Source organism: Amblyomma maculatum, chromosome 11 (genome assembly GCF_055883805.1).
Source record: "Amblyomma maculatum isolate TAMU_Amacu chromosome 11, ASM5588380v1, whole genome shotgun sequence".
Taxonomy (NCBI): Eukaryota; Metazoa; Arthropoda; class Arachnida; order Ixodida; family Ixodidae; genus Amblyomma; species Amblyomma maculatum.
Genome location: NC_139354.1, coordinates 5,261,826 through 5,285,385, shown reverse-complemented (window position 1 = coordinate 5,285,385; position 23,560 = coordinate 5,261,826). Strand labels below are relative to the sequence as shown.

The 23,560-nt window shown below is 45.2% G+C and overlaps 1 protein-coding gene across 1 annotated transcript; it reads right to left on the bottom strand.

Annotated features, from left to right (window-relative positions):
- Positions 1 to 791: 791 nt before the first annotated feature.
- Positions 792 to 21,592, bottom strand: LOC146172706 (serine-threonine kinase receptor-associated protein-like). Its single transcript, XM_084584044.1, has 7 exons — positions 21,438 to 21,592; positions 19,351 to 19,490; positions 17,988 to 18,138; positions 13,737 to 13,836; positions 12,567 to 12,704; positions 4,407 to 4,543; positions 792 to 3,039 (listed from the first exon to the last, which is right to left on the bottom strand). The coding sequence occupies exons 1-7, from the start codon at positions 21,553 to 21,555 to the stop codon at positions 2,774 to 2,776; spliced, it is 1,050 nt and encodes a 349-aa protein (XP_084440170.1). The 5' UTR covers positions 21,556 to 21,592; the 3' UTR covers positions 792 to 2,773.
- Positions 21,593 to 23,560: the final 1,968 nt, after the last annotated feature.

Below are 23,560 nucleotides of genomic sequence, written 5' to 3'. Positions count from 1 at the left end.
CGATCAGCCAGAGTAGAGAAATTAGCAGTAAGAAGTCCAAACAAAAATCATCCATCTGGCCTTGGACACCGCAGAGTCCTAAGGGATTCCAGCGTGCTGAAAGGGGAGGAATCTTTTCCTTGACGGGTGTCAATAAAGTTATCTCTCGCGAAGAAAGCACTACACAGCCTCATCTGCAATATCAGCCATGCAGCAGCAACACTTTTTATCAGCAGCATTGCATTTAAATGTAACAAGCGTGTTTGACTCTACTAGCAACTGGTGAGCAGTAGCCAGAATAAGAGGAGAGGAAAATTAAATGGTGAAAGCAAAAACAGTAACATTAAAAGATTAAACGGAAATGCAGTTCATTGCTTCCAACAATTAGCCGCGCAAGCATTTAGCCTGCACAAACAATTTTTGTACTCCAACATTTCAACGTTACCCAATACCAGTAGTACCAAAGTATAACTGAAAATTAGCTCTACCATCATCCAGAAGCAGAAGGAAATGCCCTCTGATGGGAAATTTGCTAGATTTGGCTCTAAAGGGGCTTATATCAAAGTCCTTGTGTGTTAACTGTAGGTTCAATTATCCTTGAACGAGTCGCTGCTGCCGCTTCGACCTTGGCTCGATTCTGTGCTTGGTAAGCTTCTCGGCAACAGCTAGCCTGGCTTCTCGTTGTTGGTCTCTGCAGCCTGTCTGAAGGCATGCCTGCGGTCTCTGCCTTTAGCGAGATTGAGTATGTGCATGGCATATTTGCCTAGGTTAAATAAAGCAGTGGCGCTGATAGAACTTCATGAAGACAATAGCTTTGGCAATGATGACCAACTTTATTTCAAAAACTTTATCAGGAATCATGCAATCGGCTTGAGGCAAGCGTCGCTCCTGTGGTCAGAGGAGGTGAGCCCACATCAGGTTTGCTTCACTGTTTAAACGCACAGAGAAAAAGCCTCGGGTACATTTCCCCAAATGTGCAATGTCTGCCATACGCTCGAAATGACAGGCGAGCCAACATTTTAAAATGGAAAGCAAATCATCTTTGACCACTGGGAATTGCATTGCAGGGTTCATGTTAAATTCAACAGGTCGAGTAGTGGTGCGACTAATGCCAAGCCTGCTAATAACTGCCACACACCACTGTTCCACCACCAAATCTGCCAAACGGTTTTATTACATAGTCACTTATTGAGGAACAGCAGCTGGAAATGCAAGTAAAAAATGAATATCACTTTAATTTCACTGGCATTTACAGAGCAGCTTGCAAATGGACTGCAAACGGACATTTTTTGAGGGGTTACATGATTTTAGTTTATTTCATAACACAACTGTAGTGGCCACAAGGATGTCTCACAGAGCCCAAGAAATAAAAAATCTTTTACCATTACACTTCCTGCAGATTCCAAAATTTACTGAAATGTTTGCCGTCGCACGCTCAAAACAAACAAAAATGTCACATAGAGCTGCTGTTTCTCATTCAGTTGACGCATTATTAGATGACGACTGACAAGCGAGGAATGGAGCAGTCAGCTTTCGCTACAGCTTTTATAGTGCTTCGTCTAGTGCATGATGCGGTTCCAAAGGCTATAGTATACCCTCCCCCAAAGGCTTGATTAGTTTACAAAGTTCCCTCCTTGATACAGAAAACATGAATACAGACTGAAATTCACTAGCACCAGACGTAGACTGAGTGTTATTCATCATAAAAGTCGGAGTGTTGCAGAAAATTGCAATCAATATTTTAAGCAAGTTACAACAAATGCCTTTTTACATTCCGCAGTTACATTCTTTCAAACCTTAGTGTCCTTGAATTACACATTCTACTTTAATAATATTCCCCTTCTCTTCAATTTCTTCCAAAATGTGCGAGGTTCCACTGCTAGTAGCCCATTAACGTGTGATGGAAATTAGACAAGAAGGCGCAGAAAAAAAAAATTTATTTCCTTCGAACCACTTCCAACACTGTATTCATTACCTGGTCTGAGGGACTGCTCAGTGAGCATACAGCACCGGTTTGCACAACAGCGCATAGCGTTAAGCACGTGAAGCAGTTTCACAAATAAGGCAGGCGTGCAATTGTGGCATGAAAGCTAGAGTCCTGAAAAACAAAAGCCTCACAACAAACTTCCCAGGGCTTCATTTTGGCTCTCGAGCATAACAGTACTCTGCACACTTCTCACCTCGCTTGCTCCCCTATTCCAAAGAGAAAACTACACAAAGAGACAAAAATGCCCAACTTGGAAGCACTCAAAGGCAGCTGCCAAATGACTGGATGTCACCCCACATTTTCAGTTGTTAAGCCTAATAAGGCTGACAAAACTAAAGCCAATGAAAAGGTCCTGCTGCTGTTGTGCCCCTTCCCTGTTGATAACCAGAGAAATAAAAGTGAATGCTCAAGCTTAAGAGCAGACAAAAGCAGTAGTCAGTTACCAGACATCGCCGAGCTTTCAATGAGCTCAGCTGCTAGGCCTAGCGTGGCTAGAAAACCTAAATGAAACTTGAAGGCTCTGCCTACTGCCATGCGTCCATTCTCCCAGCTGGATAATGTAAATCAAAACTGAAATAGATGACAAAAACAGCATCACGTGTTCAGCTGGAGCCACTGCGAACTGCTGGCCTTCAGCCATGTCCTGCCTGCACCCGGGCCAACATGGTACACACCTCCTCTGGTTAAGCCTAAAGGCATCAACCTTGCTTCTTCAGAACAGAGCAGTCTTTCTTTCTCCTGCGTTACTTTCTGGTGTTGGTTCCACATAATTGTTTTGGTTTCGGACTGTGGCAGCCCTCAAAGATGTCACGCCTCTGCCTTCACAGTGTTGTTGGCAGGTGTGGTTGCAGCAGCTTCAGGCGGTGTAGGAATGTCGCTGTTATTGTTATTGTTGGCAACTCCTTCGCCGGCAGCTCCTTCCGTCGGCTGGACATACTTCCACAGGCCGTACGTCTTGCCGACCGTAGTCTGCCAGAGCCGGAGTGTTCCATCCTCGCTTCCGCTCGCATACAACTCTCCATCGGGGGAGAACCTCACACAGTGCACTGGCCCAAAGTGGCCCTTGAATGATTCTGAAAGCACAGGTCAAGTGAACTAAGGTTAAGTGCCTGTAAGTTGCTGCAAGTCAATACACATTTTCAATTGCCAGCTACGAGGGTCTCTGACAAACACAAACACCTGGGGTGACATTATTCACCAGATGCATCATCCTTAATGCGCTAAGCAAGAAGCACAGCACAGAGTCGATGATGACTTGACTGTAAGCGACAGGCTTCCGCGGCCAGTGTTGCACTGGCTGCTTGGACGGTTCAGGGAATAGCTGTTTTTGATAAGATTTCATAGATACGGTAGCACAATTTAAACTGTACACTTTTTTTCCTTGATATGTTTTCCACTAGATGGACATGACTGTCCATGTCTGGGGTGATAAAGCCTGCATTCTTGAATTGTATCGTATCAAGGGGTGCGAAGAAATCGTGGTTTGACAGCGGAGCTAATTCTTGTACTCGTGTTTGGCAGTGATGACAAGAGTGACGTCTGGAGTCAACAGGATGCTTCTTTCAATGAGTATCCTTACCACTGCAAGCGAATTCGTGTTCAGCAAAATATAAGTTGCTCTCAGTAAAATGTTCACATACATACACGTTTCACAGCATTTTACATTTAAAAACCATCTTTGAGTATTTTTATGGGAATTACATAATTGAGAACAAAATCAGACTCACTTTTCTCCTACTTCATTAAAGGAATTTAAGCCTATTTTCATAAAGTGCAGTACACAGTGAGCAAATTAGAGCACAGAAGCCAAACAATTAACGGTGTCAGCCCCAAAGAAACAATACACTGGGCCTTGGGGAAGGTTTTTACTCATTGCAAAACTGTTAGTTACCTTGCCACACTGGCAGTCAAGCCCTACAACTCCTGCCTGGCAAGATCGATGCTCAAACCACTCTGCCACTAAGGCAGTACAGAACAGAGAAAAACCACACAATGTCCAATTCTCTCTGATGTAGGTACATAGTGGTCGACATGACTGGACAAGCTAAGGCGACCGGTTCACCTGTTTGCTTCACAACACTCGTTCATTCATAGACTTCAGTGATCAAACATTCAACAATGACCAAACATTAATTCATGCTATAGCAAATAGCAAAAAAAAAAAAAAAAAACTAGAATTAAAACCTGGCCTCCTTTCAGTTTCACTTTTAAGTAGCCAGATATTAATACCAAAAGCACACACTGTCTTCTACAGCAAACCTTTTCTTTGAAATCGTTTCAGGCCTTTTCTGTCCACACTAGAATTTCAACTTTATGCTTTCATATTCATCAAATACATTCAGTATCTGGTACACTAAGAATAAAAGCAAAGTTAGTTACAATAGCACACTGAACACTGAAGGCATTTACACCCCTCAATGATCCAGGATGGAAGCCTCACCCAATTCGGTTCCAGTCTCGTACTCAAACTTGTACATCTTGAAGTCCTCGCCTCCACAGACAAAGACAGACTTGTCGGGCAGCAGGGATGCAGAGTTAACCTGGCTGGGAATCTGGAACTCCTTCAGTTTTTCAAGCCTAGTGCAGAAAACCAATAAATAACACAACATAGAAGTGTCAGAGAAAACCATTGCGGGGCAGGGTGACAAGGAGGTAATATAGCTAAGCAATTTCAGCAAAGCACTGCCTACGTACACATGGGCCCTACTAGCTCGAAGGTGCTCGGCTACTGAGCCAGAGTATCCGGGTACGATCCTGGCCACGACAACCATGTTTCAATGAAGACAAAAGGCAAGACACCAAAGTACTGCTCGATGTCAGTGCACATTAAAGAACCCCAGGTGGTCAAAATTATTGGCAGCCATCCACAACGACACAAAGCCGCCTGAGCGGCTTTGGGATATTAAATCCCATAAATCTAACCACACCTATCATGTGCAAGCTGGTCTTGAAATTTACGTAAAATGAACTAATTGAACAAGACACGTATGTCCCAACAACTGGGGAAGGTCTGCCCCAGAACGACAGTATAAAGGGTTTCCTTTCCACAGTTTAGGACAAGAAAAGTTTTGTTTTGGGCAAAGGACACTAGAAGCTATTGGTTGTTTCCACGTAAAATCAAACAAAGCATTGTCGGTCGACCTTATATATTTATTCAAAGAATTTTATATATTGTTGCCTGATGACTGAAAAGATGAGATCTACAATTGGCTTTGCTTTTGAAAATTTTTTTGAGGCACAGAGAATTAATAATGATGAAGAGGTGAAGTTATGAATTACACTGGTTATGAATTACACAAAATATATTAAATGTCACGTTGCTGAAAATTGTCTGACTAAATATATGCATGTTTTTATTTCTATTCAGTTAATTTCACTTTTCTGGGTTGCTTAGATGTTATAAAATTTCTCAAAATCGGGCAAGTAAAGGAGATTTTACCTACTTTCCAGGCCTTTATCTCAAAAAAAGGTTTATGGTTGAGCAGCAATTATTCTACATTTTGTTCTCAACATACAGCAAAACCTTGTTTATCCGGATCTCATTAACTCGGAAATTAGGTTAACTCTGACTCGCTGTACGATCCCGTCATGACTGTGTATATAGTTCAATGGCTGCAAACGCTCATAATCTCGGAGGCATTTACCCGCACATCGGTTAACTCGGAGAAGTCTGATGAGGGCGACCAATCTTTCTGCGTTACCTTGCAATACAGCACGAATGTGCATCCACAGCGGGTGGGCAATGGGAAACCTACGCGAGGTAAGTTGGTCTGCGTGCTGCTCGCCAAAAACGAATAATGACAGAAAAAAAGAAAGCTGAAGGGCAAGAAATGTGATGATAACAGTGGACCACGTGAACAGTGGCCAAGTGGCGCTGGTGACCGCGCGCTTGAATGGGAAAGCCACATCACCATCATCATCAGGGCGACGAGATATTCTAGAGCACTGTAATTTTGCTGTCACATGGCTGTCACTGCTGTCCCGTGGCTGTGCTGGCAGCACGCCCAATTTCCTAGTCCCGAATGGTTGTGGTGCAATGGTGACAGAGCGCGAATCGTGCAGATAAGCGCCCGTTGCTCTGTTCAACTGTTTGGGGCCTCTTGCCGCTGTCGTTGCGCTCCACAATGATGGCGACCGCCACTCCAGTGAAGCAACAATTTTTCCATCGCTGGCATGCTGACCGATGATGACATATTATTGTAAGTTCTCAATGCAGACGGAAATTGTTCCAACCATTAAGGTCATGAAGAGCCGCTGCCACGATGTCGAATTGTGCAAGGGGCCGCCGAGGCTCTTGCTGTACTGGAGGAATTTCGCATCAGATCAAGTGGCCGTAAGCATGCGCACCACCGCTTGAAAAGACAGAAAAAAAAATTGTTATCGCGTAAATTCTGACACGAAGCAACAAACAAAAACAACACAGCTTTTCATGAAATAAAGGTGTGTATGCCCAGTGCATTTTTTTTTTCCATGATAAATTCGATAATCCGGAATTCTGTTAACTCGGACATTTTTGCCAGTCCCTTGCGATTTAGGTTAACGAGGTTTTACTGTATTGTCTATCAAACTGCTAAACCACATATTTATATAACATTTCAATGTAGAGGTAAGGTCGGGCTAACTTCAAGAAAACAGCCGACAATTAAAATTTCTGAGGACAATTGAAAAAAAAAACATTTTTGATATTTTTTAAACTTTATCCACCTATTCTCCTCTACTTCAGCTTTCAAAATCACTAAAAACATATTGCATAATTTTGTTGAAGTAATTACGGCCACCTCACTAAGGCCCTTGCGTAAGAGACTGAGCATCACGCAGGTCTGAATATTCTACGACATTTATGAATCGCCTACTATTTTTTAATTTTGGCATAAAAATTGTAAGAGGAAGAAATATATTTACAAAAGAGGATGAAAGAAATATGCAGTGAGAGACAGCCAAGGAGCAGGGAATGAGGGCAGGCCCAGCGTTAGAACCTATGAGCGCACACTGCCGCATGAGAAACTGCTGCGCCAGATGCGATCGGTGGAAAGCATGAGCGTGGTGCTCCAGTGGCAAAGCTATGTTTCGAATGCCACCCCCCTTCCCCCCAATAAAAAAATTGAAACAACTATTGGTAATTGGATGCGCACGCCTATCTCGAATGACGACAGCCAGACGGCCTGAACTGGGTCTTTTGCGGCACTGCGTTCGATCTCCACACTTCATGCCAGCACGCATAGCCGGGACTGCATGGCAGAGCAGGAATGAAGGAGGCAATGCGCGCTGTCGAATCACTCGAATAAACGATTGCAGCCAAACGATATTTTTAGTGAGGCGGTTTTCCATGCCCTTCACAAATTATTTGGAATATGTTGTTTGCTCATCGAACTTTATTGTCTTTTTTTATGTAATAAGAGTTATGATGAAGGTGAATTGCGAAAAACGTCCGTGTGCTACTCGATGCCACAGCACATCAAGAACTCCAAGCATATAAAACTGATTCCGAATCATTCATTGTGGTGTCCCTCACAGCTAACTTGTAATGTCGAGACAAAAAATGACTAAATGCAATACTGTTACGAGTGAACGATGAAACAAAATGGCGCGCTCGTGCGTGGAAGGTGAGGAGAAAGAAGAGCACTGAACACTGTGCCCTCACTGCCTGCTGCTTGGCTGTCTCTCACTGTATATATCTTTCATCCTCCTGTGTAAATATATTTTTTCCCATTACAATATTATGCCAAAATTTAAAAATCATAGGCAATTAATAAATGCCGTAGAATCTTCAGACCTGCGTGGTGCTCTGTGCCTTGAGGAAGGGCCTTATTGAGGCGGCCATAATTACTTGTGCAACAAAATTATGCAATGTTTTAATGATTTTGAAAGCTGAAGTAGAGGAGAATAGGTGGACAGCTTAAAAAATATTTTTAAAAAATAATTTTTTAATTGGTCTCAAAAATTTTCATTGTTCACTGTTTTCTTGAAATTCACGTGTCCCCGTCACTAATGCTCACTGTGGACCAAAGTTCGGTCATCGCTGTGTCGGCAAGAGGTTCGCAACTTTCCGCTTCATCAGCATCCCCAGCGAAGCCACCTTCCCGAAGCAGTTCATGATGGTGGAGACGCTTACTTCTGCCTATGCTCTAAAAATGAACTGCACTGCCATCAGGAGTGAGACCTCCAAGTATGGTGCCAGTTGGCGTTCTTGGACAGAAATGTCGAGGTTCAGCATGAGCCTGCTCAGAACACGTCGGCGATACAGTGCCTTGAAGGAAGCAATCACGCCTGCATCCACAGGCTTCAAGGCTAGGTGGGAGGAAAAAAACTTCCACATATGAGAGCTTCTGAGCTGTTTGGTGTGCAGTGCAACTGTCAAGCACCAACGCCACCTTCCTGCCTTTGCGCTGCATTCGCTGATCAAACTTGACCAGCCAATCGCAGAAAAGTTTGCGCATCATCCATGCTTTCCCATTACGACGCTAGCGAACCGGGATCCTCGCGGCACTACAACACCAGCCAGGATTCTTGAATTTCCCTATGACGAAAGACGGGACACTTGTCGCTGCTGTCCATGTTGGCACACAAGAAAACGGTCATGCGCAATTTGCTTTGCTTGCCGCCCTTACAAGGATCGCCTTTGACAGCGTGCGTCTTTGATGGTAGCATCTGGAAAAACAGCCCAGCCTCGCCCCCCAGGGTAAAAGTCCCGGTCCACACATGCTTTTCGAATGCAGGGCAGTGTTCCGTCAAGCCACTTCTGCCTCGCCCACGACTTCCTTGTAGATGTTTCCATGTCTCTCCTTGAACCGCTGAATCCAACCACCACCAGGGTAGAAATCGGTGTTGTGCAGGAGATATGCGAAGTGCTTCGCCTTCTACGCTAAAATCGCCACTAATCAGCAAGTTCGCTGCATGGGCATGTAGGCCCGGTGCCGATCCCTTTTCCGGCCATCATGCATTGCATGGGCAGCACTGGCATCGCTTTCTTGAGCGTGTTGCGGATGATTGTCGATACTGTCGGTTGCATCAGGCCGTACTTGTCCATCAAGCTGCACACTTTTACACCGTCCTTGTGCTCACATACAATGTTCCGCTTAATTTCTAGCGGTATTGCCATTTGCTCCCTCCTCTGTGCCGGTTTTGTTGTGATTCCTAAAGAAGGATTCTCCATTTTTGTTGACGAAAAATCCAGGGTCAGCAAGATCGTGGCAACGATGATGGCACACTAGGAGAACCACACTAGAAAAACATGTGCACGAACGCCACTGCATGCCTATGACAAAACATGTGCAACTGCGAAGCGGGGGGGCCTGGGCAAAGAAAATAGGGGAGGATAGTGCAGCGCACCCTCAGAATGGTCTGCTCCACCGTGCAGAGGCAAAGTGAACGCGAGTTCCCAAGGCGACGGGTGGTCTCGAGGGGGATTGCTCAAAAGCTCTCCCTCCCAACAGCCGTGCCTAGCAGTGCCTTACATCTTCCTCCTCCTCCGCGTGAGAAAGTGCTCCGTTCTCCCCCGCGTCATGCAAGCTTCCCCGGTGCACCCAACCAATGCACTGGCTGAAGGCATTCTATCCCGACTTTTTTTTTTTTAATTGTCGCTGCATCGGCGTTGTAGACGTCTCCGCATACACGCGCGCTTCTGTGGTCACCACGTTTCCACGATTTTATTGACTTTCAGTGACCATATTTCATTGTTATAACCAATATTACGACACCATTGTAATAAGCAGTTTATTTTACCATAGGACACAAGGCAAGGCTGACATTGCAGCGACTGCCTATTGTTATATCCGATATAGTGGTAAAATCGGTATTGTTATGAGTTTGACTGTTCTTCTAAAGTGCCCCGCACTTGAAGCACTCATGATGCAGATAGGACTGCCAGCGCAGACGCGACAGTGCGTTGCTCTTTCCACACTGGCAAGCAAGCTTCCCCCAAAGAACAAGCACCCCCGCAAGAAAGCTTTCCCGCAGTGCGATGGTGCGAGGAAGCCGTCTTGTGGGGAGGAAGGGCCCACTTTCTTGCGCAGAATGTCCCTTGAGTGCCGCTATGTAAAGTTGCCATGTTTTGCAGTTGTGAAAGTTCATCTTATCTGAAGTACACATAAAACAGTTCATCTAAAGCGGATCTTTTTTTTTTTTTTTCCATTCAGTTCTATGAAAAACTGAGAAACCAACCAACCAGACAATGGTTTCACATTGTTCATCTTAGCCAAGAATTCATTATATCTGAGCGTAGCCATGGTCGCAAACCGCTGGTCACTCCCAAAAGATTTGGTCAGTGACTACCACAAACGTTTTTAACTTTTCCGCATCAGCTCTTGTTTTGAACAGTGCCTCCAATTATGCAGGGATCTTTCCGTGAACAGCTCGTGCTCAACAAGTAGGACCTGAAACATGTTTACTGACAGTAGTTAGTGTTAAATCCGTAACAGGTGCCTGCAAACATCCCAGTCAAAAGAAGCTCCTCACTGTTCTCTCCGCTATTGCATAAAAGCCATTCCTTCACGTGACGGTAAGGTGAGACATCACACAGCAGCTACATTCACTTGTCACGAATGGAAGGCACTTATGGAAGCAGAGCTGCATAGAAAAGCCTGCCAATCAAGCCAGATTATTTGATTCCTTGCTGCATTTGCAGCCTCAACAAATGCAATCAGACAACTAGAACTATGTTTTAAATCAAGAGCCTCGTGTCATTGTATCAAATGTCAGGAGCAGATTAATTAGATTTTAGCTTGAAAAAATATTTACTCTGTTGCATAATTACAAGTCTAGTGGTCACACTATGAAGACCAATATTCACAGGGCTGTGCAAAATGTCTGATAGCGGTCGCATCGTAACCCTCTACCCAATGCCATATGCTTTTACTCATCTCGGCACCTATTCACACTACAAAAAAAACTATTTTACTAAACAATTCAACCTGACTAATGGATCTGAAAATAGTAAACCTAAAATCAGCTTAACACACCACACAAGGCTGTTTTTCCCCCCAAGATACATTCAAAAACAAAAAGCTTCCTTTATGACTTCCGTACCCTTGTGCTATTTAAATACGCTGATTACCAGCTTCAAGGAATTCTGCATGCTATCTACTGCTGAACCCCGTTATAAGAGACATGGATGTAACAGACAATCGGCTATAAGAGACACCATTTGCCCAAATGGTTGATCGCCCTACCTCCTTTTTAACAGACATTGGATGTAGAAGACAACTGGCTATAAAGGACAAATTAGCCTTAAAGTTTGGTGCTCAGTCTTGCTTATAACAGACATTTTAACATTATATGCGGCGCCATCCATCGCCGGGTTCAGTAGCTGCTGCAGTGAAAATAAAAGAGAGACACACCTGTTCCGTTATTATTAATTATAACTTAAGAAAACAAAGAGCAGGTGAGTCAGCTATGAAATGACTAAAAGAAGCCCCTGCAGTGAGAATGCAACATAGGAAAGCTCTTCAGGCTTGTCACGAAGAGCACAAGTGCGACTGCCTATGCGAGCATTGGGAGTGCGCGTTGGGTTCTCCAATTTGTGGAGCTTCCTATCACGAATTATCATAGGTGTTGTGTCCACTAGTCTGAAGAATATAGCGAAAATTGTCTATTATGTTGCATTTCAGTATGAGTGACAAATCTACCTGGTAAATGCAAAGAAAGTGCTCAGCTGATGGCGCTGACATATAAACAAGTCATTGTGTCTAGAAAGCGAGACAGCCAAGATCAAAACAAATGACATAAGAACACAAGTGGTTCTGCTCTGGTGAGGACAAATAAACTGCTCTGTTTGCTATTCAACCAGTTTCAACTCCACTCAGAAATGCCTCGTTTGCTTTTCATTTATTTTTCATCTTGATAGCGACACTCACAGACTTGTTACTCACAGTCACTGTTATCCTTTGTCAAACAAGCATAAATTTCTGAGGGATATTTCTGCTGGTGATGCTTTATAGTTTTGGCCGCTTCTAGAACCTTGGTGGTAAGCTAGTTATTTTTACAATTTCGTGACTTTTTCTTTTACTTGAATTCTTGTAGTGCTACCAGACACATTACTTAGTTGCGAATCGCTAGTTGCGGTGCCAAGTCACATCACGATCGCACTTTGCAATCGCTGCAACAGGCCGAGAGCATCATTGCTCATCAGCCATGATGCTCTCGGCCTGATTTTCAAGCTTGGAGAGGCTGTGTTGAACAGCATCAATGCAGCCATGAAGCAGACGATTTGCAACTATTTCAGCAGTAAATAAATGTAAGAAAGTTGCAAGGTGTGGTCAGTGTGGTGGTCCACCAAGCAAATGCAATATGTAAATGAAAACTATAATAACGCTTGAAACATGATATATCGTTCTCTTTTGCGTATTTTAGCCGCAAGATGCCTGCACCGAAATAAGGTCTGGTTAGAAAATGTAAACGTGGTGCCCTGCTTATAAGAGACCTTTCATATAAGAGACAAAAAGTGCTCCCCAGTGCATGTCCCTTATAAAGGGGTTCAACAGGATATAATAACGCAAATCACTGGCTTCAAGGCATTCATGCAGTAAACAAATGTAATGAGTGGCGCTTCATTTTGCAACGCAAGCGGAATGGGCCGTGGGGCCACCTTGAGGAAGACACTCACGTTTCAGTGCTCCATGTGCTGATCATGTGGCCATGGGTGACGACCAGCATGCTGCCATCTGGGGTCAATTCGAGGTCACTGGGGGCACTGGGGAGGTCCAGCCGGCCAACCTCCGTTCCACCAACATAGTCCCAGAATCTGAAATATTTCACACTTGATTAGGTACAGAACTCACAAAAGTGTTGGCAAAGCTAGAGAATGCAACCCCGTAGCTGGACATTCAGAAGATTCCAACCACAGAATAAATTTCGAAGAAACAATTACTGGAAAAGACGCCTCCTCAAGTCATGGCATATACAGTCCACTGCAAATAACATCAACCGGACAATAGGCAACCTTCCTGCTGTATACATGCAAGGTCTTTGCTCCCTCCTGGCCACTTAACAGAAGAAAAGAAAAATGTCACCAGCGAGCACCCCTGCACCTGCGGCACCAACCCCTCCCCCTCTCCTTCCTTCTCACTTCTTTCACACCTCCTCTCCCCTTCTTCTCCCCCTCGACCATTCCTTTACTTATAGCTGCACGCAGCCCCGCGTCATGCACCCTTGAAGAAGGAGCCGAGCCAGCTCCGAAATGTCGGGTTTTGTAAAATAGAAAAGTGTTGGTTGAAATTTCAAGTTTCACTTATCAACCCAACCAGACAGGCAAATCTGTCGAAATGTTTAGCCTTCAGTCTTACCACTGCACCACAGCAACGGGCATGTTTGAACTAGCCACCCCGAAAACTGGGAACCACAATTAAGTTTTATCTCTCTCTAATCCTTGCAACATTAAATATGTTTTCAAACTCACGTTAACAGGAATTCTGACTTTAGACCACAACAACTCCATATGATATTAGCATAAGTTACATACAATAGTCGAGCACATATTAAACTTACTGCATGCAATGCATTGTTAGTCGATTGGCTTGCATTCTGAACCTCGACAATTTTTTCCTTTGGAGAGGTTATTAAAGGTTGCATTCTTGGAATACATTCCTGTATTTATCTGTCTAGCAGCTAAACTACCAAATTCTTCTCTCAATGCTTACATGATAGGAGATCCACAGACAGTTCACACATTTGGGCACAATGTTACGTACCGAACATACTACTATGTGCCAAAATAAAATAGCAGTTCCTCCAAAAATGACCGCGTGTGTGCGCCACGTGGAAGGACCACTCTCACCTGACTGACTTGTCGTCGGACGCGGAAACAATGCGCTTGTCATCCTGGAGAAACAACACTTTCTTGATGGCAGATGTGTGTCCTTTCAGCATGGTCGGAGCTAGGGAAAAAGAAGAGGCAAGCACAAAGCCAATGATGAGCACAGCAATTCTAGGCTCCATAAAATTCCACCTTACAAATGTTTCAAATAAAAAATTACTATGAAATTACTATTTCCCACTGTGAGGCACACGGTAGCTTTAAGTGCTAGTCAATCCCGAATGCAAGTTCACACTTCAACATCCTCTCTGCACACTCATAGTAATCGCTCTTTGTCTGGCAATTGTCTAGATGCTTGTTTGGCTACAAAAGAAACTATTTTATTACTAATCACACTATTAAACCTGCGACGCCGATCATAGAAAGGAGTCTGCAGTCACCACAGAAAAGAATGCCCCCTAACCCCAGAAATATATGCCAAAAGGAAACACCACTGAAGTGGCCACTGTTTACTCGTGAAAACTGCAAGTGGCAGGGGTAACTTGGATCCCATTTCCTCCCCTTTTCAAGCTAGCAAAACCTCCATTTTTGGTGAGATGGAGCATATCTATGATTAGCACATGGCAGTGACTCCCTTTCAAATGAACTTAAATTAAAGGGACTAGATAATTTGGTCATCCTATCCAAAGTTCCCCTCAACAGAAGCACCCAGATATGGGAGCAAGCTGCATGCATCCATATACAGGGTGTCCAAGCTAACTTTAGCCAAGGGTTAAAGATGAAGCATTTGAGATAGGCCAGAGAAACCACCTGTATGCAGCTGCCAGCCATGTGACACACCATAGGCAATTTTTTGTTTTGCAATTAACTAATAAGATAATTTTTCTAATTTACTTACTATTGCCTTTAGACAACAGATGTGATTTGCAGAGTTGGCGAGCATCTTCTAAAATCCCCATTCCATCTATTTCCGATAAAGAAAGCCTCAAGTGCGTGAGGGGAGGTTGTCTTAACTGAATAAAAAGTAAAACAGTAGCTTCCTATATTAAGTCCCATGGGAGATCAATCATAAGGTATCACGTTCATTTTATCTGATAATCTGTCTTAACTAACTTCATCTTGACAACAGTGTACTGTATATCATCAGTTACCTTTCCACTGCATTTCATGATTTTCTCAGGTCTGCTGTTTCCCCTCCTAAGCATCAAACATCAGAGACCAAAAATTGCTGTGCTCTATATTGCCGCAATGGTATCGTACTGGCGCCGCCATGTGGCGAGCTCGGGAGACTGGCACGCGCTCGTCTTCTTCGCTCTCGGTGCTCGCCCGCCAGTCGGTTCCGTGCCTGATCTTGCCGGTGCTTTTACTTAGTTCTAAGTAAACCTGCTGAACCAGCTTCACTGGCTTCTGTGACATTTTTGGTGGAGGTGCTGGGTAGATCCCATGTACGAAGAGCCTCTGGCTGCCCCCTACGCCCATCTACACACCGTGGACACGACACCTGTGCACAAGGCGAGCCGTCGCTTGAGAGGCTTAGCATCCGAGTGTGGTCCTCTTGTTTCCCCACCGCGAACCACGATGACTACAGCGGCAATTCAGACCACTCAGCTTCCCGTGAGTGCCCAGCAGCTGATCTGCCATACTCCACGTATGCCCACGCTGTTTCATGGCGACAAGTTCGAAGACGTTGAAGACTGGCTGACCAGCTACGACCGGGTCGCTGTGTTTAATGCGTGGGACGAGGAGCGAAAATTGCAGAATGTTTATTTCGCACTAGAAGACGCCGCCAAGATGTGGTTCGAAAACCATGAGGCTACCATTTCCACCTGGCAGGATTTCCGGCGGCAGCTGCTCGCAACATTCGGCAACGATGCAAGAAAAGAGATGGCCGAACTCGCTCTACAGTCCCGAGCACAGCGGCCTAATGAAAGCGTCGCCATGTTTGTGGAAGAAATGACTCGCCTTTTCAACCGGGCGGATCCTCATAAAGGGCAGGGCATGACAAAAAATGCTAGAGACTTCCACAGCATACTGGCAACGTGAATCTGTATGAACACGGGGAAAAACCGGTGACGTTTTCACCAGTTTCACCTGCAGTTTTCTAGGGTTGTGTTTGTATTTTAGATGCTTTATACGTCGCTTTGCCGACGTTGCTTACCAACTGACGTGCCTTCTCAACAAAAACACCACTTTTGACTGGACACCAGACAGCGACGAGTCATTCCATCAGCTGAAGTTTCTTTCAATATTGAACCCATTCTACATCACTTCGATCCTGCTGCCTGAACAGAAGTTCACACAGGCTCTAGTGGAATCGGCATCGGTGCAGTCCTTGTCCAGCACCACGACAAACGAGAGCATGTTATTGCATACGCAAGTCGTACCCCGAGCAAGCCATTTCAAAATTACACAGTCACCGAACAAGAATGCTTGGCTGTCGTTTTCGATGTGCAGCATTTCTGTTCATATTTGTACAGACGGTCATTTACTATCGTAACCGAACGTCATTCACTCTGTCTGTTGGCTGCAGAACCTTCTAGACCCATGTGATAGCCTCGCACACACTGGGCTCTCCAGTCAAAGGAAGATGACTTCACCGTGGTTTACAAAAGCGGGAGGCATCATGCAGAAGCAGATTGTCTTTCTAAGATTCCAGTGGCCACGACCGAATCTGACAGCGACAATTTCGACAATTATACATCGGCCCTCAACCCAGCGTTCCCTGATCCGAAAGTTTTCAAAACGGAACAGTAAAGGGACAAGGGCCTGCAACCCCTCTTTGCCGCCACCCAGACCAGCAGAGCTATAAAAGCCATTTTTTGTGTGATGGCCTCCTATGGAAAAAGTGTTACTCCCCTGTCAGCCAGCAATACCTACTTGTGGTTTCCAAGACGCTTTGCACTGATGTACTGCGTGTCATGCATGATGATCAGACTTCTGGGCATCTGGGATCGGTTCAAACATTCCATCATGCGCAAGGAAGATTTTACTGGCCAAGAATGCACTCGACGACTGAACGATATGTTGCTTGTTGCAAGCAATGTCAATGCCACAAATGGCCCACCACAGCTCCACCTGGCTAGCTACGCCCTGTGAAGACCCCGAGAGCTATGTTCGATCAAGGAGGCATTGACCTTACAGATCCATTTCCGAAGTCCTTGGATGGAAATCGCTGGATTGTAGTTAGTACGGACTATCTCACACGTTACTGTGAAACCGCCGCTATTCCATCTGCTACGGCGCGTCAAGTGTAGCTTTTCCTGCTGAACTCGGTAATCTTACAACACTGGCCGCCACGAATTATCATCACTGATCGGGGCCATCAATCCAACGCCGACGTTGTTGAAGAGCTCAAGCGTTTGTGTACCGTAACTTCCCGACACTCAACACCATACCATCCCCAGATAAATGGCTTTACTGAGCGCGTCAACAGACCACTTACCAACATGCTAGCCATGTATACAAATACAGGGCATAAGAACTGGAACACCATGCTACGCTTCATTACGTATGCATTTAATACAGCCATGCATGAGACGACTAGGTACAGCCCATACTTCTTGTTGTATGCCAGACCACCACACTACTCCATGGATGCCATCCTGCCCTTCTCAACCCGTGAAGATCCCTGCTTGGCTGAGACCCTCTGCCTAGCCAAAGAAATTTGAAGAATCACCCGCTTATGGTCAGGTGGTTCACAAGAACGCTCTAAAGCACAGTATGATGCAATCACCGGCATGTCACATACTGTATAGGTGATTTAGTCTGACTTCGGTGCTGCAGCCTACATCAAAGACTATTGGCCCATTATGACGGCCCATATGTGGTGGTCAAATGGATCAGTTATTTAACCTATGAAATAGCCTGCCTACCTGCATCGGGTAATCAGTCTGCAAAAACTGAACTGTGCCACGTTGCCCATTTCAAGCCGTGTCAGCCTCGCATGACTCATGAACACACCCAGAGGGCTTCGACTGAGTAGGGGGGAAGTGTAACGCTACTGACGACGAAGCAGTGGGTGGCAAAAGAGAAGGAAAAGGCAGTGATATTCTAAGCTAGTAGGACTCATCCTGTTACGCTCCCATCTGCACTGTAAATAAACACTCCTTCGCTATTTCATCGTAACAATATGTCCATGCCCCTGTCTTTAAATTAGCCGCCCGAGTTCAATAATCCCTTAATTTTTCGACACACTTTTTGGTTCTTGCAAGAAAGCAAAACCTTTCAGAAGGAGGCAACAGGAGGCTGGAAGTAGCATTGTTTAGGGCTCACCGGCGTCTTCCTTGTTGACATCGAAGATTCTGAGGGTTTTGTCGTTGCTCCCTGTCAGGAGCCTGACCCCTTCTGAGTCAAAATCCACACAGCGCACTATGTGGGGATGAGCAAAGGTGTGGAGTTCTTCTCCAGCCACGGCATTCCAGAGCTGCAGGTAGACAACGGAAAAAGGCTTCATTAAACTAATCTGTCATAGTCCTGTAAGTGAGGAACATGACCCAACTGCTTGCTGGTCAGTTACAAGCCAGGCTCAGAGTGGTCAGAGTGAAGGTCACGGTGAGGGTCAGGTTGATGTTCAAGGCCCAATTACATCATTTGTGGGAATGCAAAAGGTTGTCACAAAGCCTGTCAAGGTTGAGATTTTGGGACCACAGATGGTTACAATAGAAAGAAAGTTTAATATTCCAAGTTGTTACATTAATGAGAAGCTTTTGTTGAAGTTCTCAAAGTAAAAAATTTATCATCATCATCATCATCATCATCATTTATTAACCCTTAAGGGCCCCTGTTGGGGTATTACATAAGGGGGGAGCATAAACAAAAATAGGTACACAGCAAAGGTCAATATAAATACAAAATAACACAACACATAAAAAGACTCAAAGAACGCGCTAGTCATGAACAAAGGCTATAAACATCGCCTTAGTACCGAGAGCATCACATTCGTTGGCGAGAGGTCCGGGCAGCCGGGTGAAAACACTATCTTTGGGAAAAACAAATGCCAGATAAGCCGAGCTCACTTGTAATTATTACACATTAATTCGAATCTTTTAGTAACATGCTTGGCTCACCTGCACACTTGTCAACTTTTTTTTATCTGTGGATTTACCTGAATCATTGTATCTGTTAACTAGTAAGAGCAGCAACTGGATCAAAATTTTTTAAACCACTTTTTGAAGGTGGGTAATGAAGTAAGCTTGTTTAAGTGCTCCATCAGATGAAGGTATGAAGGAAGGGAGCAGAAGAAGGGTGGTGTTACAACCACGAGAGTATGGTCGGAGACTAGTTTTGTACGGCAGAAAATTGGCCAGCACAGGGAAGGTGCTAGTCATTATCGTGTACAGCAGATGCCTGCAATGTGAATAATGCAGGGCTAGCATCCGAGGCTGGGTAGAGGGCACAAGCATATGGGAAGTGTGTACAGAATTCCTAAACACACAAAAGAGGCAGCTACAAGAGGTACCATGACATGGAATGCAATCTGCATAAAGCAAAGCTATGGCAGCTGACTTTACATTTCCCGCAAGGTCTTGCTCGTAAAACTAACTGATTACGTAAGAAACAAGCACAAATGTGAAGTTAAACCAACTTCATCTTTACTACTATTCCTCTATGAAAGTCCCTCAGGGCTGTGACTAACCTTGGCTGTGAAGTCAGCCGCTCCGGTGGCAGCTACAGAGGCATCCTTGTTGAGAGCAACACCCCAGACGGCGCCTTTGTGTCCTACAAAGGTCCCAATCCAGTCTCCGGTGTCTCCCTGCCTGAGCATCGGCTTTCCATCTGAATGAATTTAAGAATTTTCAAGACTTAGTAAACACCACAAAGGCTGGGTTCTTAAAGTATTTTAATAGTGCCTCAACAGTGCCTCAAGTCTGAGCTTTAGGAGCACCAGGCACAGGAGACGGCCAAATCAAACCACTGCACCACCAATTAGGCCCGACATGAGTGGAAAGCCTCATGCAGGTTCATATTGAAGGGACACTCCATATGATAGACTGTGTTTGATCTGTACTGACAGATTATTGCAACATAATAATAAAGGCACAACATCGACTGAAAACCGGGCTTTCATAAACCAAAAAGGCAAAAAAAAAAAAATGCAGGTTGTGTCCCCTCCCCCTTTGACAGTTTTTTCAAACATATTTCAGTGTCAGTGTCTCAAGAATGTTTCTTCCATGAGGTTTCCGAGGCTAGCCTGCACCGCAGTTTCCATCAAAACAGTGATCACAGAATAAATTTTGGTCTTAACAACACACTTCATTCAGGCGGTGACTAATGTTCTCAGAAATAAATGCATCGTCTTTTGCAAGAAAAATGAGCTCAGCCAGAAGAATGCAATACAATCATTTTTGCAAAAAAATTAGACCAAGTTGACAGCTGTGTCTCTTTAGAGTATTTAATGGTCTACTTTCCCACCAGCCCATTTAACACTGACAGTTATCCTTTCAGCCAGAGTGATTTGCATGTAGCCTTAAAGACTATTCCCTCTTGTGGCTGCCAGTTTCTCCGACTGGCAATAAAAGAGCAGGAACCTATAGTATAAGCTCAATGAGAGGAGCAAGCGTATTGGTTGTCCGAGCTATTGTCAGGAAAACTATGGGACAGGTGCAAAAAATGGGAGACAACTAAAGGCACAGTGAAGCACTCTAGCTTTGCCTGCACAGCATGCATCACAAGTGCTCGAGAATCTACGGCTTGTGCAGGTGCCACTATGGAAGAGTGACGCTGCTAGCGTAGAGCCAAAATCCTCAGCATTCATGCACTTCATCACTGAAGGCTGAACTGCCATACAATACTTCCTGCAGGTATGTCAAATACCTCTGAAACGGCAAAAATGGAATATGAAATAATAGAACAGTTCTGGAATTTATTTGATTTCCGATTAATTTCCTCCGGCGTTATTTACTAAGCAGCCTGAAATTAATAATCTTTTCTCACAGGAAAACATTAGACCACATAGCAAGGCACACAGCAAGGCACATAGCAAGTTGCTCCTAAGTAAATTAATATTTTCTCAACTTCCATATGTCTGGAAATATGAAATATACCCATGAAATATGTGATATATATATTTCGACTTTGGAAAGCCGAGGTGTACCGAGACCGCCATTCGGTCTTGCAGTTTAGTTCACTAGCCCTACGTCACCGAGTACGAAGTGGTGGAGTGCAAGCCAATACGACTAAGCAGTGAGCAAGCATTACAACAGCGTACTGCCGGTTGCTTCAGTTGTTGCCAATGCCCCGAGTATCAGATCATTCAGCCAGTGCTGTCAAGCAATTCTGCTGCGCGTAAATGACGGTGCACTTTATCGGTGCACCCCCAAAACAGCAGCTTCGGTGCAGCGCAGAGCAGCGGTGTATCTCTGTTTGTAAAGTTGTACAGGTTAATGCTAACAGAAGCAAACATAGCACAAATGCTGTGATGACAGCCGGCTAGTTGGGAAGTAGCACTAGCCATGGCACTGAGCTACGCAGTAGAGCCAGCATAAAGCAAAGGGCTAAACATCAAGCGTTACACTATGTGAAACGCAACTTAACGGCATAATTACAATATCACTGACGCGCACTGCCTTAACAAACGCGAACTTTGTTCTAAATATGAACCACTGGCGGAGAAGCACATGGGAGCCCGAATGAAAGGCGCGAGACTACGCCTCGCACTACGTCGGCACATGGCTGAAACCCACCGCGCGTCACTGATCACATTTAGCACGTAGCAAACCTCACCTTTGCAGGCTGAAATTAGATAGTATGTTCCAGTCGACGATAACTTTGAGAAACACAGGTCCACTACGGGCCTAGTGTGACCCGAGCAAGTAAGCGGCGTTTGCCTCAAGCCGGCCATTTTTCGAATGCAAGCGGAAGTGGAGTTAGCAGCTGACTTGAGCCACTTCCGCTTAGGGGTGGGTGCCGTGCTGTTCCTACCTTTCGCCAGATGGAGACACTGCCGTTTCGACGGATCATCGAGTCCTTGGACATTTGCGTGTGTAAAGCGAAGAATAAGGAGGAGAAGAAGATTGGTTTGGTTGGGTTTGTGGGGCTTAAAGGGCAACTCCGGGGTTTTTTTGACATTCGAATATTCTAATAAAAATTTTACTGTAGATTCTCCTCTCCGTCCTGACGCATTATACAAAATTTGGGCGCCGTACGATAATCCGTTCGCGCGCAATACGACTTTAAAATATGCTGTTTTCATGGCTTAAGTTGAGACTATTTCTGCCGGCAACACTGAGTTTCTGACGTCACAAACAGTATACCGGCGTTACTGTCCCCTTCCCGCATGATTATGAAATTGTGAGGCTTATATTGAACTACCTCAGACATTTTATGCAATGCTTCATGATTTCCATACTTTGTTTTCACCATCCAACGCACGTACGAGTGTTTCTCTAATACTGAGTGTGACGTCACCATTTCGTCACCTGGGACGTCGTTTCTGGCCGTGAAAGCAGTTTCGGTTTCGATTTGCTGTTTTTTATTTTAAAAATACTTCTAATTGGAATTTCGAAAAACGGTTTTTTGTGTTCGAGTCAGGACGTGCCGAGGAATGTATTTCAACCAAGAACACAAAATGATGGAAAAACCACCGGAGTTGACCCTTAACGTCCCAAAACAACTCAGGCTATGAGAGACGCCGTAGTGGAGGACTCCGGAAATTTCGACCACCTGGGGTTCTTTAACGTGCACTGACATCGCACAGCACACGGGCGCCTTGCTTTTCGCCTACATCGAAAAGCTGCCGCCGAGGCCGAGATTCGATTCCGCGTCCTTGAGAACAGTGGTCGAGCGCCGTAACAACTGCGCCACACCGGCGGGGTGGAGGAGAAGAACGCTCGGTCACCTGCAGCTTGGCTTGGAGCTTGACACGGACGCTTGGTGTTCGCATCAGCTCCTCCAATTTTCGACTGTGAGTGCGGAATTCTTGACTGTTCATGTTTCGAATAGCCGCAATCGACGCATGAAGGTGTTAAGCACCTGTCCACCCTCTCTTCGGGTCCGTCTTTCCGAATTTGCGGATAAACTTAGAGATTGCTCTGGGAGCCGGCCACCGCCACATTAGGCCTAGGCCTAACCCTTCACTCCCCCGACTTCACGGCCCACCAACAGCGGCATGGTGCGCACTGAAGATGGGACTACTGATACTGCATCAAGATGGGACCGAGCCATGGAGGCTCGACGTATGGCTCACCCCGATGTCCTCTCTGCCCAGCAAGCCCCCACGAGCTCGACTCATCAGCCCCCGGCCGGCACAGCCACACCAACGCAGCCCACGCAAGGCAAGTCTTCCACCGTTCTAAAGCGTCCGCCACCGTTGCCCAAGCTCCCGACACGAGACCTTAAAATCGTGTTCCGCCCCGGTGGAGGCCTCGACCTAAGTAAACACAACGGGGGCTATATACTGTCTCTAGTCACCAGCGCTCTGCAGCTACCGATAGACGCAGTGCGAACACAAGACGCCATCCGAATCAACCCCAGGCACAATTCATTCACTATCAGCACGCCAGCCGAAGACCGTGCCCGCAGATATGTACAACTAGAATCTATAAAGATAATCGACCAAGTCTACCCAATGAAAACGTATATCGCTCCTCCGGACAACGCCATTCGAGGCATCATTTATAATGCTATCTACGACCAGACATCTGAAGAAATTTTTACAGAGCTAAAAACGTTCAACCAAAGCCCCTCCTATCTCATCACCGATGCACGCCGACTCGGCCACACCAAATCAATTCTGGTCACCTTCATAAATACCAAATCAGTACCTAAACAGCTGCGCTTCTATGGAGCGGTCTACCACTGCCATCCATTCATCGCCAAAGCAGAAGCCTGCTTCAACTGCCGTCGTC

Coding starts and splice junctions, on each gene's coding strand:
- LOC146172706 (XM_084584044.1), bottom strand. CDS start 21,555: ATGGCCGGCTTGAGGCAAACGCCGCTTACTTGCTCGGGTCACACTAGG. Junction 4,544..12,566: donor AGCACATGGAGCACTGAAAC/GTGAGTGTCTTC, acceptor TTTCTGCACTAG/GCTTGAAAAACTGAAGGAGT. Junction 3,040..4,406: donor CGAGACTGGAACCGAATTGG/GTGAGGCTTCCA, acceptor CTGTGCTTTCAG/AATCATTCAAGGGCCACTTT.